This window comes from Chaetodon trifascialis, chromosome 1 (assembly GCF_039877785.1).
Source record: "Chaetodon trifascialis isolate fChaTrf1 chromosome 1, fChaTrf1.hap1, whole genome shotgun sequence".
NCBI classification, from domain to species: Eukaryota; Metazoa; Chordata; class Actinopteri; order Chaetodontiformes; family Chaetodontidae; genus Chaetodon; species Chaetodon trifascialis.
This window is the reverse complement of record NC_092056.1, coordinates 2,287,618-2,306,907: the sequence shown is the minus strand read 5'-3', so window position 1 is coordinate 2,306,907 and position 19,290 is coordinate 2,287,618. Positions and strand designations below refer to the sequence as shown.

General features: G+C 44.5%; 1 protein-coding gene across 1 annotated transcript; it reads left to right on the top strand.

The window, feature by feature from the left end:
• The first annotated feature begins 1,087 nt into the window (after positions 1 to 1,087).
• Positions 1,088 to 17,444, top strand: jph3a (junctophilin 3a). The gene is made up of 5 exons (XM_070992660.1): positions 1,088 to 2,453; positions 10,138 to 10,918; positions 11,491 to 11,615; positions 13,024 to 14,270; positions 15,664 to 17,444. Exons 1-5 carry the CDS (start codon positions 2,072 to 2,074, stop codon positions 15,742 to 15,744), a joined length of 2,616 nt encoding a protein of 871 aa, XP_070848761.1. The 5' UTR covers positions 1,088 to 2,071; the 3' UTR covers positions 15,745 to 17,444.
• The last annotated feature ends 1,846 nt before the right edge of the window (positions 17,445 to 19,290 follow it).

Here is a 19,290-nt window from a genome sequence, read left to right as displayed (position 1 = left end):
TAGAGAAAAAGTTGATAATTTCAAATTAATGAACAATCTGAAAATCAATTTTAAAAAAACAACAAATCTATTAAAGATAAAATGATTTTAAATAAAATGACAAAATGATTTTACATTTAAATGTTTTATTGTTTTAAAGATAGAAATTCAAACCCTGTCACAGACAAGGAGAGATGATCAATAATTTAAGTACACTGATAATAAAATGAATTGAAAACAATGTACAAAATCATAATAAATAGTAATTAAAAAGTATGCAAATAAATTACATTTTTAAACATTTATCAAGATATTTGTTGATTGCTTAAACTTCTCTCTCAGTCAGTATACATTCACACTTTTCTCTTTAGTCTGATCTATGAATTCTGTTTCTGTGGTGGTGCTTGATTTTCTCTAATCATGCTCACCTGCCTCCTCTCACCTGTGTGAAAGAGGTCGGACTGTGTGTCGCTGAGGACGTTTTATTAAACCGCAGACACAGAAAATGTGTTTGGTTAGTTTACTCTTCAGTTATTAGACAGTTTCTAAAAAATCTCATCAGGTCTTTCTATGATACCATTTTCTGGTCACCATACAAACCAGCAGATGGTGTGTTCAATGACACAATGATTTCCAATGCCATCATGCTCCAGTTATTGATTAGAGTGTGATGAAGCTCCTGCACCGCAGCGACAGACAGACAGGATTATTTGTAGGTTTGTGGCCGTTTAAAAAAGGTCAGTCTGGGTCTCAGTAAAGCTTCTCCGAGTGACAGCTGCAGTCCATCGGTTCATCTGTGAGACAACAGTGAAAAAGACTAACAACAATTAGCTTGGGAGAAAGTGGCCCGAGATCAATGAGCTCACAAACGTCCAGTTATCAGGAAAACAGATTGCTGACTGACCAGATTCCAGCGTGAGAGGGAGAGAGTGAAATGAGGCTGGATAATTAGGAAAAGCAGGCTGAATCCCCAAAGGGAAAGCAGCGAGCTCCATACATGCAGCTATTTGTACCATCCCTCCGTCTCTATCTCTTTAAGAGCCCAGAGAAGGAGTGTGTGTTCACTGTGTGTGTGTGAGTGTGTGGGGGAGGGGTATTGGCTGGGGTGGAACAGTCCTGTAATGAGCAGATTTTAGAGAGAGAGAGATAGAAAGAGAAAGAGCGAGGCCGAAAAACAAGAGAGGACAGATGACTTGGTGGAATTGGGATACAACAACAATCCAGGGTTAGGCGAGCGCTGAAGTGGAGAGGACAAAGGGAAAAGGAGAGGAATAATTCATTTTTCTTCTTCTGCTTTTTCTCTTCACATCTTCAGGAGAGCAGAGAGCCTCATCTGTAGATCACAGCAGAGCAGAGAGGAGGAAGAGGGAAGAAATAAGACGAGATATTATTCACTCTCCGTTCCGTCTGCGTGAGGCTGAGGCTGTGTGTTTATGGATATGTGTCTCTGAGCGTTAGCCCGGATCGCTCGTTTCCAGGCCATGCTATAGAGAAATACCTCCAACTTCTCAGATTTTTCCTGTAATGGCGTACGGGTGCAGCAGCATCCCTGTCCTGGATGCCTCTCTGTGTGCCGGTGCGGCAGGGATGTGGGGATGCTGTAATGTCTGATTGAGCTGAGCTCGGTCGCCGCTTCCGCCGCTCTGTGGGCCTCTGGGACTGCTGGAAAAGCCTAGGCCTCGCTCGTCTGGAGCGCCCCGCCGCACGGCCGAGGCGACGGGCCGGCCGCGAGGCTGCGTGGAGCAGGAAGGTGGAGGAGGAAGTGGAGGAGGATGAGAAGCACTCTGAGCCTGCATGCCCATGGGAAGCAGCATGCACAGCAGCTGCGTTCGTCACTCCAGACCCGTCGCTGAGGCTTAGACTGCTTCTCCATCGTAAGGTGATGCTCTTCGGGCCGCGTCTTGTTGATTTTAAAATGAGGAGCTGCTGTTTCACATCCTGAACTAACAGGAGAACAGGCGTCGAGGCCCTGCACCTCCATGCTACCAGATTCAAACGAGGCCTCCTCCCTCTTTGCTCCTTCTGAGTGAACCAGGCCCTTGTTTTTTCTTTTTCTTGACGTTCTAAGGATTTGCCTAAACCTGTTTCATGCATGTCCACTGGAGGCAGGTTTGACTTTGATGACGGGGGGTCGTACTGCGGGGGGTGGGAGCAGGGTAAGGCCCATGGCCGAGGGGTCTGCACGGGGCCCCAGGGTCAGGGCGAGTACGCGGGTGCCTGGAGCCATGGCTTCGAGGTCCTGGGCGTGTACACGTGGCCCAGCGGGAACAGCTACCAGGGCACCTGGGCGCAGGGCAAGCGGCATGGCATCGGAGTGGAGAGCAAGGGCCGCTGGGAGTACAGAGGGGAGTGGACACAGGGGTTCAAAGGTCGCTACGGGCAGCTGGAGAGCACGGCCAGCGGGGCCCGGTACGAGGGGACGTGGAGCAACGGGCTGCAGGATGGATACGGCACTGAAACCTACTCTGATGGAGGTAAGGCTGCTAAAACTCATTTTCAGGACCACTTTGGCCCCCTGTGTCCTCCCACAGACACCAGTTTACAGATCAGATTTCGTCCAGTTTGACTTCTCCGGAGACAACGTTTCAACTCCGCAAAAAGATTTTCAGGCTGCAAGTGGAGCGACTTGCTTACTTAGCCCGCTGCTCAAACCCGCTGTAACACATCTCCAATGTAGGCTACATAAATAACATGTAGGTCACATCCACATGCATCGATGGATTACTGAGCAGGCCCTGCAGGCACAGGCCCGGACACCCAGCGGTTCAGGGGCCCCTCGGGGCCAATATTGTATGGTGTTCTGTAATATTTAGTATAATATTTATTGAGAGGAGTGTGGATCTGTTGTGGCAGGAAGCTTTAAACAGGAGTCAGACAGCGTCTCTTCATCTTCATCTTTAACCACCAGCAGCACCTGAGAGTTCTGCCTCACCTGCAGAAGGAAACTGAAAGAGACACAAAGGGACTACGAAGAGACACAGAGTGACCAGACAGACAACAACGACCACAGAGAGACAGACAAGAACTAGAAAGAGATCCAAAACGACTACAACAAGCTGCTGAATGACTACAGAGACACACAACAACTACAAAGAGACACAAAGTGACAACAAGGACGTCGGCCATGTCTCGTTCTGTCAGGGGGTCTTGCTCCAGTATAGGAGGGGTGGGGGCATTTATATGTCTGAGCCCAGGGGCTCATTGTCACTTAATGCATCCGTGTCCACATGCACACATGAGGACATCTGTGGCGTCAACATCACCTTCACTGCGTCCTGCTGACCAGCCTTCATTGTTAGACGATCAGAAAGGGAGACAGACGCAGGCTGTGGACGTTAAGGAGGACGTGTGTCTAATATTAGAAATGAAATCATGTTGAATCTCATCACTTGTGTTTAGAGACACAGATTTATAAAAACACACCTTCAGCCCTCTCCCCTCTGCATCACACCCTCTGTCGCCATGGTAACGCGGAGACAGCAGGTCAGCGTGTCACTAGAGACCAGCTCGCGGCTCCTCTGCTCCCTGATTGGCTCTCAGCTTCCGTCAGTCTCGTTCTTTCTCTGACTTCGGGGGCTTGTAATCTAGGCCGTTTGATAACCGATGCTGCCCGGCCCGCACCGCCTCCCCCCGAGCACCGCGCAGGACCCGGATGATGGAAGCGAGGTCAATAAGTGATGCAGGTGGAATGAAAACACGGCGCGTGTCGGTGCTCGTGAAGGTGGAGGCCGTTTATCGGCAGGCGACCGCTCCCTGCGCGAGCGTCAAGGCTGCAGCCTCATACCTGCCGTTTTAGCACGCGACTGTGAAGTGCAAAACAAAGATGGTGAGGAGAAGAAAACACAAAAAAGACTGCGTCACGCGACAGCTCTGCTCCGCTCTTCCGCTCACGTGGAGGACCGCCGACAGATGAATATAGCACGCACGAGCTGACACATTTTCCACAACCCAGTAAATGTGCAGGACGCTGTTTCTCTCTCTCTCTCTCTCTCTCTCTCTCTCTCTCTCTCTCTCTCTCTCTCTCTCTCTCTCTCTCTCTCTCTCTCTCTCTCGCTCGCTCGCTCACTCACTCACTCACTCTCTCTCTCTCTCACACACACACACACGGTAGCCTCATACCTGTCAACAGAGCGAGTGCTTATTAAAAATAATAAACCAGATCACCTGTAGACCGCATGCGGACTCAAGTCTTCCGAGCGCGAGGCAGTCCGGTTCTGGTTTCAGCACCGCGGACAGCTCCCGGCCGACAGAGAGAATCACGTTTTCAGTTGGAGAAGATTTTGAAAGCTTCAGGAAGATCATTATAACTAAATTTACATTAAAAAAAAAACAGAGGAGAAAATATTTATTTGACAAAATCCATAGAATCACTGTAAAAACAAAATCCGTCATTTTGTAGCTGGAGTTTGGTTCGTCAAGTACAAATACTGTAGCCTGCTTCAATACAGCTTTGAGGTACTTGTATTTTACTTGAGTAATTCCATTTTACGCGGGTTTATACTTCTACTCCACCACATTTCAGAGGGAAATGTTGTAGTTTCTCTTCATGATAATTATTTGATAACTTCACTTACTGGTTACTCTGCAGATTAAAACTATTAATACAAAATATAATCAACTAACGAGTGACGGTGTCTTACTGTAGATTAAGATACCCACCAGTTTCTAAAATACTTCAAATTAATCCCAACCTTACCAGCTGCAACACTAAAGAGAAACATTAATGCATCACTGATTATAATCCAAGAATATATCTATGATTCTGAAATACTCTGCATGTGTACTTTTACTTTTTGTACTTTGAATGGCAGACTTTTACTTGTCACAGGGTATTTCTATACTGCAGTTTAGTATTAAGTGACAGATTTGAGTACTTCTTGGTCCACTTTTTAAAAACTAGATTTTACACAGCTGGGTCCACAAGAAGAGGTAGTAACAGACATTTCAATTCAATTCAATTCAATTTTATTTGTATAGCGCCAAATCACAACAGAAGTTGTCTCAGGACACTTTCCATATAGAGCTGCTACAGACGAAGCTCTTTTATCTACAAAGAAACCAACAATTCCCCCATGAGCAAGCACTTGGCGACAGTGGCGAGGAAAACATGTGTCACCTTTAAGCTGCCCTGATCAATATTTCTGTATTAGTAATTGATTAGAATGCGATGTGCGATGTGAAAGGTTCATTAGAGACAAACACGCAGAGATTTTTCTGACGGCAGCTACTTTGCCTGTTTTAACGTCTCTCAACTCATTTCATGTGTTGGTTGACTCTCACGGCTCTCATCAACCCGCTGTACACTACCAGTGGTGGAAAGTAACTAAGTACATTTACTCAAGTACTGTACTAAAAAAAAATTGGAGGTACTTTTTTCTGTACACGAATATGCCCATTTTCTTCTACTTTATACTTCTGCTCCATAATTATTCAAAAGAAAATAATGTACTTTTTACTCCACTACAATTATTTGATAACTTTAGTTACCAGTTACTTCACAGATTCAGATTTATTAGACAAATTCTAGTATAGGTTATGATAAGTAAATTAAGTTAAGACTGAATTGATCATGGGAGGAAATTCACGACCTACGAATAAATAAAAATCTTAAAATTATCTCTACTAGCATTAAAGTCATCTTACCCATTTCTCCGATGGGGGATTAATAAAATGTTATCTTATCTTAAGTGCATCGATAATTATAATCAGGTGATTTTACACAAAGGAAACATATATATGGATGTTATATTCCATTTCTGCCACTAGATCCCCAGAATCCTGCACACTGAACCAAGAGGTAACATTTTAAAGGCAGTACTCGTTACAGTATTTCTACACTGTGGTATTGCTGTTAAGTTACTATTAGCAGCTAGCTGGTGAACTAGCTGTTACTCCATGTCTTCTGGATGTGGAAATAAGTCATTGTTTGCTAACACGCTCTCCATGAACAGATAAATACATTATTATTCATATCTTTGAAGGTGAACTCTTTATTTAGGGTTTTGGAGGCCTTGAAAAGGTTTCTGACAGATAAATGTTGGTAATGAGGGAAAGAAACAACAATAACACAACAGCCTGAGATGTTTCACATCAGGAAAAAAGATTTGTCAGAAACTCAGAGAATCGCCTGGAAAAAGTCAAACCTTTGAGACCTTTGAGTGCGTCTGCTCAGGTTTTATTTCAGCACTGCGGTCAGCTCCAGTCCACACACATGCTAACACAACACACTTTCTGCTATTAATAGTTCACAGTTTTTAGAGAAGAGAAATCCATCCACTTTACTACCCTGAACTAACAGGAAGTGATGTAAGACGTGCTGACTGAGGTCAACCAAAATGCTAATTCAGAAAGCTACAGCCAGTTAAATTTAACAAGCAGAAACCAGAATGTTTCTCCAAAGATTTCACACGTCGTTCATGTTTTCTGCTCACTCCTAAGACTTCTCGTGTCTTATCTGCTGACACTGCAGCGTCGGACGTTTAGCAGTGTGAGGGAGCAAACTCCCAAAGTTAGCATTTCCTACAAACTAATCACCACATTCACGAAAAAGCTGCAATTATGCAGCTAGAAAGCTGTGAGTTCCCGACCCTCCAACAGAGCAGAAACACTGTAAACGTCAGTAACGTCACATGTGGGGTTTAATTGTAGATGAGGAGGAAAAGCTCGAACAGTGAGCTCAGGCAAAGAAAATGATAGAAATCAGTTATTATACAGCAGCAGTCGTGCTGTGTCACAGGAGAGCCAACAAGAAGCTGAATGAGGCTCCTGTATAACTGATATTTACTTTATACACTTTATATTAAAGTACATGTATTCACCATAAACTAGTTGCTCATTAGCATGTATATTAGTATCATTTTGGCCCATATTTCATGTACAACAACTTCCCCACTTACTATGACTACTAAAGAGAATTTAGGAGGTTATTGAGGGAAAGCTCTTAGTTATTGTCCTAGTAGTTGGAGAATACGGTCATGCAGAACAAAACACTCATAAGCACTTTGCTATGACTAATAAAAAGCCAGTATGCTGCTAATACGAATGCTTATTAGCAGCTAGCTGTTGCACCTTAATATAAAGACTTACCAGCTGCTTGTTCTGATGTTAAATGAACTAACAGCTGGAATATTCTGTTGACTCGGCTGCATCAGACTAATTTCAGGCTAATGTTTACATGATGAAATATGACGCTCATCTGGTGAATCATCACCAAACGGAGGCTTCAGCGTCCTTTAGCTCCTTCGGTTTTACGGCACATTTCCTGTTTCCGTTTCAGCGCGCTCACCAAACTTCTGATAAACTTTCTATACACGACCTGCTCAGCAGCAAACAGCAGACGGACGGGTAGTGGAGCATTTAGCAGCTAAGAGCCACATGTTTGATGGAAACCAAAAACAGTGAATGTTGGACTTAAATTCGTCGTGTGGCCACAAACATGAACGCTGATGCTGCTGGATGTTCACCATAACTTTAAATGAAGCTCTCAGGTTTGACAGTTTTGCTTCAGTTATGTCAACACACCATTTACTTGACTGGAAACTACTTTGACTTCTAGTATTCGAAGAGATTTCTAATATAAGTGGATAGATTCTTGATCTTTTCTCATCATCCTTGGCTTTATTTTCTTCATGAAACCTGCCAGGCCTCAAAGGAAACAGGCATCAGATATATGAAGCCAAATGCATGTAGTTATGTTCAACGTATGCCTAATTATAAGAATGAGCCAAGTTGTGTAGTGATCAGAGAGAGGACAAATAAAGACATGAAACGTTTGAAAATGTGGCAGAAAATCAAAATTGATGTGTTTCAGGGTGCGTCGTCACAGAGCGCATCCACAGGGAAACTGATTATTACCTAAGTCTGATGGTGCATGTCAACAAATACTGATCTGTTCAATGTTTGTAGCTTCATGTTTTCAAACTTTATGACATTTGTAGTTTCAGTTTGTGCTGAAACGATTGGTCGAATACTTCATAGTTAATCTGAAAATTAATCAACAACTAGCTCGATAATCACAGGAGAAACAGGAAACGTGTGTCTCCGTCTTCTGCCGCTCGTCTCTGTTTTCTGTCATTGTGAAGTGAACGTCTTTGGGGTTTGATCATCTGTGAGTCCCTCTCAGGACGCTCTGAGTCCAGGTCGTATGAAGTGTAGACAGCTGTTGAAATGAGGTGAAGCTCTGCAGCTTCGTCAGCTCCTGTAAATGAAAGTGACGAGCTGCTGTCGGGTTTCCTGCCCAGAAACATGAAACTCTCTTCACCTCCTGCTCTGACCACCTCTGGGATGTGAGCAGAGGACGGAGGGCGGAAATGTCGACCTCCCCCTGCAGCAGATCTGCTCTGTTTCAGAGTCTCTGCAGGAGGCTCTGCTCCTCCCTGCAGGAGGTCTGGGTGTCTGCTGACATTTATTCCCTCACTGATAGACGGAGGACGTGACTTGTGGGAACCTCTGTGGTCGAAACTGGACTGACTGATTTTAATGTTTGAATACAAGAAAATGTTTGTTTTGGTTTTTGGTGAAAATTCACATTTTCTTCTGTTTGCTGTTGGCTCACACTTCAGCACACCCAGAGGTGGAATATAACATAAGAAAGTACATTTACTCACCTCTGTGCTTAAGAACTGATCTGAGGTACTTGTACTTTATTTGAATGCCACTTCATACTTCTACTCCACAACACTTTAGAGAGGAATATTGTATTTTCTACTCCTCAATATTTATCTGACAGTTTTGAGTTTTCAGTTTCAGATATGAAGATTTGCTGCTTTCCCTTTGAATGATTTGAGTGTATTTGTCATAACGTCGAGCTTTGGACTAAACAAACATGGCGAAGGCGTCACTTTGGGCTCATTGTGACCACATTTCTCACTATTTTCACAAAGTTTCCAAACCAAACGATCGATCGATTGATGGAGAAAACGATCAGCAGATTGATCCAGAATGAAAGGAATCTTTAGTTTGAGTCTTTACAAAATACCTGAAGATGAGCTCCACCTCAACCAACTCCAGCAGGACAATCCTGCTTTGACGTGAATGAGGAGACACAGTAATCTAATGAGACCAGAGACAAGAGGACAACAGACACAGGGGACACTTTACTGCGTGATGAGTAACGATACTTTCAATGCATGAAGTACATTTTCCTGATTATACTTCAGGACTTTTACTTCTAACAGAGCAGCTGAGTTTACACTGTGGTATTAGTACTTTTACTTCAGTGAAGGATCTGAATACTTCTCCACCACTGTACACGCAGTAGTCATCTCTGTCTGTACTCCCACTGTCTAATGTGCCAAACCAGAAGCAGCTCAGGCACACAGACGTCAGGTTAGGGTTTAGGTTACGTCAGTCCAGGTAAATACTAGCACTTGGACAGTTTTTAGAAAGTACGTATGTACTTTTCTGGAGTCGAGGAAAAGCCAAATATCTGCTGTTATTCTGGGTTTATTTCAAGCGTTTCTTTGATTTATTTTCACAGCCTAACATGTTGTGCCAATACTGAGCCTCAGTCTGGCTCTGAATTATTTCAAAGACTTTATTCCTGCGAGGAACCACATCAGCTTTTACAGAGCGCTGACAGACGCTCGTGGTCTGTACATGTAACACACCAACCTCTCGCTGCAGAGCATTTGGTGAATATTCATCTGTAATCCACGTCAGCAGACGCTGTTGGCTCTCTTAGTACTTTTCAGTCGTGCTAGCTGCATGCTATCAGCATGCTCTCCGGGGACGCCAGTGTTGCTCCACCACTTTGGTTCAGACTGAAATACCTCAGCTATCAGATGGATTGCCATGAAATTCAGTGGAATCATTCCCCAGAGGGTGAATCGTGCTTTTCCTCCGGGTTGATCGTCATGTCATGGATGAAGTTTTCCATGTACACGTCTCAGTTTAGTGTGTTTAAAGGATAACATTTTGTAATTAGCACTAAACACAGCTGAGGCTGATGGGAACTTCATTAGTTTTGCTGATATTTAGTCATAAATTAAGATTTGGACCTGATGGTGGTGCTACTGTTTGTCCTCTGGGCACCATGAATACCTGCATGTTTCATGACGTCTGTCCAGGGGTTGTTGAGATATTTCATGCAGCTCTCCGGGATAGAAACAAGGAAAGATTCCCATCCTGACTCTCACTGTGTCTGTGTTTGTCTCTCAGGAACCTACCAGGGCCAGTGGCTCGGCGGGATGCGTCATGGCTATGGCGTGCGGCAGAGCGTACCGTACGGCATGGCGGCCGTCATCCTCTTCCCTCTGCGAACATCCATAAACTCCCTCCGCTCCGAGCACAGCCACGGCCCTCCGGCTGTGCTGGAGGACGGCACCGCCAACACGCCCACGGACGGGGTGGTGGCCGGGCTGGCCGGGAGCCCTGTGGGACGAGGCGGGTTCGCGCTGACGGCTCCGAGTGAAGCCGAACGCCAGAGGAAGAGAAAAGGCCGCTTCCGCCAGTCCATCCTGAGCGGCCTGAAGCTGCGGCGCTCTGAGTCCAAAAGCTCCCTGGCCAGTCAGCTCAGCAAGCAGAGCTCCTTCTGCAGCGAGGCCGGCATGAGCACCGTCAGCTCTGCTGCGTCTGACATCCACTCCAACACCAGTGAGAGCGAACAGGGCGCTCCCGTAGACGCCACTGTCACAGAAATGTATGCCGGCGAGTGGCGGAGCGACCAGAGGGCCGGCTGGGGCGTGAGCCGGCGCTCGGACGGCCTGCATTACGAAGGTGAATGGGCGGGGAACAAGAGGCACGGGTATGGATGCACCACCTTCCCCGACGGCACCAAGGAGGAAGGAAAGTACAAACAGAATGTGTTGGTGAGCGGCAAACGCAAAAACCTGATCCCACTGAGGGCCAGTAAAATCAGGGAGAAGGTGGACCGGGCCGTTGAAGCTGCCGAGAAGGCCGCAGACATTGCCAAGCAGAAGGCGGAGATCGCCATGTCAAGGTCAGGAAAACACGTAGGCCGTGGGCACCAAGTATGGAGTCATTTTGGTACCAAAATTCAGGAGAAGTCACCAAAATATCAGCAAATATCACAAACAAATCAAATAAAAACCCTCAGATATAATCAATAAACATCTATTTATGGCCTGAGTCATGATTGACGCTGAAGGTCAAACTTTTATCAAAAGGCAGAAACAGTTTTTGGTGAACTGTGGAGTTTTCCACACGTCTGGATCCAAAAGCCGTTTTAAGCATCTGCATCTCTAAGAAAATCAGATAAGTGAACTCAAAGCACACTGACATGCGTTCAGTTTAGAGGTTAAAATGAGGAAGTTAAAAAGTGACCTCTCAATGAAACACATTTATGTTTTTATGTCAGAAAAATAACTCAGTCAGTAGAATAAATGCTGGATATTACAGAATATCTGAGCCTCAATAAGCTAAATATATTTCCTGGGAGCAGATTTGGCTTAAATCTTCATATTGATTCTGGATCTTCATAGATGCAGAATCAATAGCGACTCTTATAGCGTGAGTCCGTTTGACCGCAGTGTTTCTACCTGTCCTGCTCAGGATGAGCCACGCTCGTGGGAAGGCGGAGGCAGCTGAAGGAGTGGCGCAGAAGGCCATGGAGGAGTGTCGACTGGCCCGCATCGCCGCCAAAGAGCTCTCTCCCTCCTTCCACATCTACGGGAACGGTGAGTGGACGACGAGCACACAAGTGTCCAATTTTAACCCGGTCGGTTTCAGCACATGCTGCTTCTTCTACCATCAGACAGATCAGATTTATTACTGCTGGCCTCTATGTGTCATATGATGTAAAATACATTTAGAATAAACATACAAGTGTCTGACAAACAGTACCAGCGCTGATATTTTTACAGTGACGCTGCTGAATATTATCACATACTGATGATGTAATCACTGTGTAGCTGCCACGCTGAATCCATAAGTCAATTAGCTGATACCAAGAGCTGCTATTTTGATTATCAGTTAATCAATTGCTGGTTCCAGCTTAAATGTTCGGATTTGATGCTTTTCTTTGTCCGGTGTGATATTAAATTGATTATATTTGGGGGCTGGCTGAATGAAACAATCTGAACTCATCACTTTGGCCAGCGGGAAACAAAGTGATGAATCAAGTCAATGAGAGTCAAGACAATAGTCAGCAGGTGAATCGATAATGATGATAATCAATAGGTGCAGTTTTACTTAAGTAAAAGTAGCAACACCACAATGTAGAAATACACTGTTACAAGTAAAAGTCCTGCAGTAAAAAAGGAAACTTACATAATAATATATCATTTATGTGCTGTGCTGATTACATTTTGACTAATAAGTAAAGTTATCAAATAAATGTAATGAAGTAAAAAAATATGATGTTTCCCTCTGAAATGAAGTAGAAAGTAGCAGAAAATACAAATACTTAAGGTACAAATTATATTTTAGTAAAATAATTGAGAAAATGTACTTAGTTACATTCCTGCACTGAGGGGAGTGGAATACTGTTTGTGTAATAATATGCTACATTTAGTCTAAATATATAAATAGAAATATATATACTGCATTGGTTATGTATTTCTTCTTTTGCTCAGTTTAAGCTTCTTAACGAGCAGCAGTAACAATGAATTGATTTATTGCCAAATTTGTCCACTTGTTGTTGCTTCATTCTTGCCCAGAGACCCGGGTGTCAAAAATTAGTCACGAGTCGTGACTGAATAAAAAAGGCAGCAAATTATGGAAATGAGTGAATTTCACTCACTGCCTTTGTGTAAAATCTCCATAAAAACATGAGTAAGAACCTGAACTTTTAAATAATTAATAGTGAAGACATCAAATAGGTGGATTTTCAGCGTGCGCAGGGCTCAGCGTTTACATTGACACTGACAGACTGAACGAGTTCTCGTCCGTGATGCTCTCTAAGCCAGCAGTGATTCTCAGCACAAGATCCAGTTTGAATGCAGCTTTTCTCGCTTTTCGTCGCCCTGCATGCTAATGACACGCGCTGACACACACACGCTGACACACACGCCGTAGGTCTGATGGGCTCGCGGTGGATTGGTGCCAAATCGCTTCATTGGTGCTGTTCACCAACTGTTTTCATAGGGCTTGAATGTCAGAGGCCCAAGCACCAGGACGCCAAGGACAAAGACCACGAGGTGATCTCCACGGGAACAGACAGTCCGGAGCTGTGCACGCCGGACACCACGCCACCTGTAATAACACCTGATCTCAGCCCTGTGCTGAGCGTGCCCACCTCGCCCCCCCACAGCCCTCCCAAGCACGCCCATCGTCCCAGAAACGCCTGCTTCATGCGCCAGAGCGCCGTGGACGATCAGGGCGGGGCCGAGATCCAGGTGCTGGTGGAGGGGCGGGGGATGGATCTGCCGAGGGGAGGGGCTAACAATTGGACTGACGACATGTATCCGGACCGAGGAGGCAGCAGCCGCTCCACCACGCCGTCCCTCCTGGAGGAGCAGGAGGGCCAGATTAACGGCCACGAGCAAGCCCCTTTGTCCAACCACAAACCGCGGGAGAAATCCTTGTCCAATCACAAGTCCCGGGAGCACGTTTCCTCCTACAGAGCGTGGGAGCACTCCTTGTCCAACCAAAAGTCCTCCAAGCATGCCTCTCTCAATCACAAGTCAAGGGAGTACTCGTCCTCCAATCACAAAACATGGGATCATTCTTCCACCAATCACAAGGCCTGCGAGCATGCCTCTTCCAACTACAAGCCGCAGGTGCACATTTTATCCAATCACAAGGCCTTGGAACATAACATGTCCAATCACAAGACTTCTGAGCATGCTTCTTCCAATCACAAGTCCCAAGATTATATCTCCTCTAATCACAATGCGAAGGACCACGTCTCTTCTAGTTACAACCCTCGAGAGCATGTCTACTCCAACCACCATCCAAAGCAGCACAACCCCTCCAACCACAAGCTTAACGAGCATGCTGTAATCGACCAAAGGCTAGACGGCCTCACCGGGGGCTGGACTGCTGAGAGCGCCCTCCGGTGGAGCCCCGCCCACTCGCGCCTCACGGAGCAGGACGAGGAGCGAATGAACGACTACACGGTCGACATGAGGCTGCAGTGTCCGGACTCGCAGGCGTCTCGGGGGCTGGGCCAGGAGTCCCCGGCCCCCAAAAACAACAGGCTGCGATCCCGAGGCCTTCGGCCGGTCAGAGAGGGATCCATGGACTCTGTACAGATGCTGGACAACCTGAATGTGGGGGCAGAGCTGGAGGAGTGGCCGCTGCACAGGGACCTCACCCTCTCCCCACCCCTCAAGTCTCAGCCCATCACTCTGGAGCAGGAAGGAGAGCATCTCACCCTCAAATCAAACTCAGTGAGTCGTCACAGTCACAGTCACAGTGTGTTTGACAGATACTGTCTGTCTGTCTGTCTGTCTGTCTGTCTGTCTGTCTGTCTGTCTGTCTGTCTGTCTGTCTGTCTGTCTGTCTGTCTGTTTGTTTGGACCCGTGAGGATTTTAATTCATTATAATAATAATAATAATAATACATTTTATTTGTAACACACCTTATATCCAGGCAATCTCAAGGTGCTACAGAGTAAAATTTAGTAATAATAATTAGAATTAGTTAATAATTAATTTGTAAAATGCTTTTTTAAAAAGATATATAGAATAAGATATTATAACAACTGAATCGTCGAGGAATAACTGCGAGACTGCCGCTAGCGGTTTCCCCCCGCTGCCATTCTTTATGCTAAGTTAAGCTAACCGTGTGATACTTCACATACAGACATGAGACCAACCTCAATCTTCTCATGCAGCCATAAACAGCCATATTTCCAAAATTTACAACTTTTCCCTTTTAGACAATTAAGTTATTGCACACTAATATAAGTGTGCTTATGCAAGAGGCAATATGTCATAAACTGAAAGCATAAAACAAAGTTTACATCCATCAAACCGAAGGAAATGTAGTCAGTGTGACTTTCATAATTCATTTATGCCTTCTGGCATAGAAATAAACACCAAAACCAAATAATAATCGATCACTGATAGAAAGACTTGACTGTAGACATCCGAGAAAAAATCCTGCAATCAACATTTTACACATTTTACTTCAGTAAAACCAGTGATTTTGCAGAATGACCCATTCATAATAACAGATATGACTGGATTATATTCATCGGTGCATTAATGTGTCTATTTTACTGTTACACCTCATTTAAATAAATAAATAGTAAATAAATGTAGTGCAGTAAAAACTGCAATATTTGCCTTTGAAATGTAGTGAAGTAGAAGTATAACATGAATTGGATTCAGGTAAAGTACAAGGAAATACGTGCAGTATTTGAGTAAATGTACTTAGTTACTTCCATCAGCAGGTTCGGATCATCGTGAAACTTTTGACTGAACCATCAGATGAACCAGTGTTTTATTGTAAAGTCAGATAGTGTAGCACAAGGAAAAGTATTAAGCAGCATAAAATTTAAATACTCAAGTAAACTAAAAGTACATCAAAATTGTACTTATGTACAGTAGTTGAGTAAATGTACTCAGAAACAGACAGATCAGAGGTTCTGCTCGTCTGCAGGTTTTATTGTTGTTGTTGGTGTTGTTGTTGTTGTTGAAACATGTTTATTACAGCCAATACTTTTCACTTTTTACTGCCGTTGGCTCTGTGTTTCGTGTTGGACGTTTGTCTGCGTCCACAGACAGACAGCGTGCACGAACTAACCGCTTCTTCTTCTCTGCTCTCTTGTCTTTCAGGGCTCCAGCTCTATCCTGGTGGTTATGGTCATTTTACTCAATATTGGAGTAGCCATTCTTTTCATTCACTTCTTTATTTAAGCTTATACAGGTATGATCTACTAAGACTTATTGGTAACTACGGTATATTATATTATTACTTCCTGAGACGGACGTTCTGCCTGTTGGACTGGAGCCCGCAGCCCGAGTGACGGACACAGCAGAGCCTTTCTATTGTTGCTCCCGGTCTTTTCACCTCTGTCGAAGCCCATTCGAGTTTCTATGAAAGCACCGTTCCTTTTCAGATGCTTATTTTGAGCTTGCAACCATAGAAAAGAAAGTACGAAAGTAAAGAGTGCAGCTTTAAACTAGTGCGGTGTATCAGACACACGTGCATGGGTGTCCGTCAGCTACTGTTAACCGGACTGGAGATGGCACAGACAGTTTTGCCCATTTTTCCATCACTTTAGACGAGAACATGGCAACCTTTGTTTCCTGGTTATCATGAGGAACATGCTAACCAAGATCACGGTGCACACAGTCCATCCTAAACCCTGCAGACAATAACCCCCTCTGCCTTTCCCCCTTCCCCCCCGTGGCCCCATCCCCGAGTCTCTAACTCCTATTCGCACTATGCGCTACATACAGAACTATGCTGCAAGAGTAGATCCATTTTAAAGGGCTCCGTCATCCTTCTTTTCTTTTTTCCACTTCGAACTACACGAACGCACACAACCATTGCATGAGGCTGTGTGGGCTTTTAAAAGTGCATTTTCTATCCCTTTAACATCACTGTTTCTGTCCTCATTCGTACGCACTCCGTCCCGGTCGTCACTTCCTGTCGGCACAGATTTGGAACTCGGCGGCGCCACCTCACGTCCAAATCAAATCACAGAATCTGACCGCATCGGATTCACGTTCGATCAAAAGTCGGCGACCCCTGAGTCTAAACCTCAAGGAGCTTTTCTGAATTTACTGTTAAGATAACCCACACGCACACGCACACACACACACACACACACACACTAACTGCTGACACACTGAGGAGGATTCAGCCTTGCCCCTTTGTACAGCCTTGAGACTGTTATGTTATAACCACTAATTCTACTATATATGTGTATGTGTCATTATTATTATTCAAGTTTGTTACTTTTTGCAGTTTGCAAGACAGAGAGAATGCTGAGTGCCTCGTATTTATTCATTTCTCGTCTGATTTATTTCAACCCCGACCCCCAAACCAAACGCCCGGCGTGGGCAGGCTAAGAGGAGACGAGTAGCCTTCAACACTAGGAAAGGTGACCCTCCGCCCCTCCACCAGCCCCTCCACCCACCCCACAAACCTCCCTCCACCCTGAAATGGCATGCACTGTTTTGTCTCTCTCCCAGTCCCCCTTTTGGACCAGTCAAAACGGGAAAAATGGGGTTTCTACGGTGTCATTTCCAGACACTTTTTGGGCCGGATGAGATTTTTTTCAGCATGTTTGTTCAGCCTGCTCAATCTGGTGTCAGTTTGTGAGTTTCTCCCTCTCGTCTCTTTTATCCAGCAACACAAGGCTACGTGAGACGTGGAGAGCAGTGTAAAATAAACGCTAGCTTTTAACTCTCAGTGGATACCGAAATGTCCTGAGTTTATGAATGATATAAAAAGAAACTCTCTGCTACTGTCTGTTTTATACTTCGCACCCAGTGGCATCATCATGTTGTGACATCATTGCATGCCCGAGCATGCTCTTTCTTACTCTTTGGTTTATGAGGTTGTTTCGAAGTTAATGTGGAGAAAATAATGAGATGTTTGAAATTAACGAGTTCTGTGTGGTTATTGCTGTCGTCTCGCCCGTTACGTCAAACCAGGCAGCTTTCATAAAAATGGTGACGAACAAATTAATGAGCCGGAGGGATTTTTAGTGATTTCTGATTCCGGTTCAATCCAGTTATTTTATCGACAAACAGTTTCTCCATCCATGTTGCAGAAAATGCACCACATCACAATAGGTAACGTTAGCATGACATAAGATCACACACACTGAAAAAGGCAGAATTTCCCAGAGATGAATCTCATGTTATTCAGGGTTACTGCAGGTGCAAAAGTCCCGAATGATTGGAGGAAGAAAAGGAGTCTTCAGGAGGATGATCGTTGTGGGAACGTTACTGTGTTGATGCTAAAGGAGTAATTCAACATTTTTGGGAAATGCATGGACAGAACCAGGCTAGCGGTTTCCCCCTGTTCCCAGTCTTTATGCTAAGCTAAGCTAACGGTCTACTGGCTATAACCTTAATATTCAACAGACAGTTGAGTGATGGCTGAAAAGTCAAAAGGTTAAAGACAAACGCGTCATTCTTAAATCTGGTTAAATCTGAAGTGTTTTTATCTCTTCAGAAGGGGTAAGTGTCACTAAAGGTCCCGTATTGCAGAAGCTGAGATTTCCATTTCTTTTCTGATTATAAAGTAGGTAAATATGAGGTATAAATACTGTGAAAATATCAGAAAAGAGCTGACCAATCAGAACAGACTGGACTTTATGAGAACGGGGGCTTTAAAGAGACAGGCACTATAATGGAGCGTTTCAGACAAAGGGTGAATACAGGTGCTGCAGGAAGAAGCAGAATGAGAGAAATAATGTGTTTTTTAGCATCAAAGCATGTAAACATTTTATAGTAGATACCCAAAATTAAAATATGAGCCTGAAAATGAGTGTAATACCAGACCTTTGAGAAAGTATCTGGACACCTGGTTCTCTGCAATACAGGAGGTGGTGAATACAGCGTGATGGTAAAATACTGCAAAGCACTGTGGGAAGGGCGAGGACGTCTGTGCTCGGTCCAGATGAGCTGAAATAAACAGAGATCCAACCAGACAAGGTGACGCAGGTCTGTCAACCATTTACTGTTCACAGGAATACTTCAAATATTCAACAGCTGTACTTTTACTGTGTCCACACTGATGCTGAATAAAATCACCTGACAAGGTGAGTGAAGGCAGCAAAAGGCAGGCAAAATATTGTTTTGTCTTTAAACTTCCGACATGGACAGAAGTATGTGGACACCCGGTCATTACACCCATACGTGCTGCTCGAACAGCCTCCGCTCTTCTGATTTCAGCCTTTAAACCAGATTTTAGAGCCTGCTGCAGCATTTTCTCCCATTCTGACACAAGAAGCATTACTGAGGTCCAGCTCTCGTGTTGGGGGATCAGGTCTGGCTCACAGTCGGGGTTCCAGCTCATCCCAGAGGTGCTGGATGGGGTTGTGGTCTGTCAGGTTCTTCCACACCAAACTGGGAAAACCATTTGTCTGTGGAGCTGCACTGCACGCTCTGAAAGAAGGCGATTTTAATCCATCACTTCTTACACAGTGCTGGAAATAATCTGTTACTCAAGTAAAAGTATACCAAATATATTTAGAATACCACGTTACCAGTACAAGTCCTGCTTTTAATTACCATCAACTAAATGTACTTAAAGCATGAAAAGTAAAAATACCCATTAAACAGATAAAATGCGCACGGTGAGTGATACCAGTTTCAGTTTAATTAATCTTATGTAGGTTAACAGTGTCAACGGTTCAGTGTGATGAGCAGCACTGATGTGGACACTGAATGTGACTGTTGGAGCAGGTGTGGTTTGATGCACTGGAAAACAATGAGATTTTA

Excerpts from the sequence above, each read along its gene's own strand:
- jph3a (XM_070992660.1), top strand. The coding sequence starts at position 2,072 with ATGTCCACTGGAGGCAGGTTTGACTTTGATGACGGGGGGTCGTACTGC. Across the intron at positions 10,919-11,490 it reads GCGGAGATCGCCATGTCAAG|GATGAGCCACGCTCGTGGGA; the intron begins GTCAGGAAAACA and ends TGTCCTGCTCAG. Across the intron at positions 14,271-15,663 it reads TCACCCTCAAATCAAACTCA|GGCTCCAGCTCTATCCTGGT; the intron begins GTGAGTCGTCAC and ends CTTGTCTTTCAG.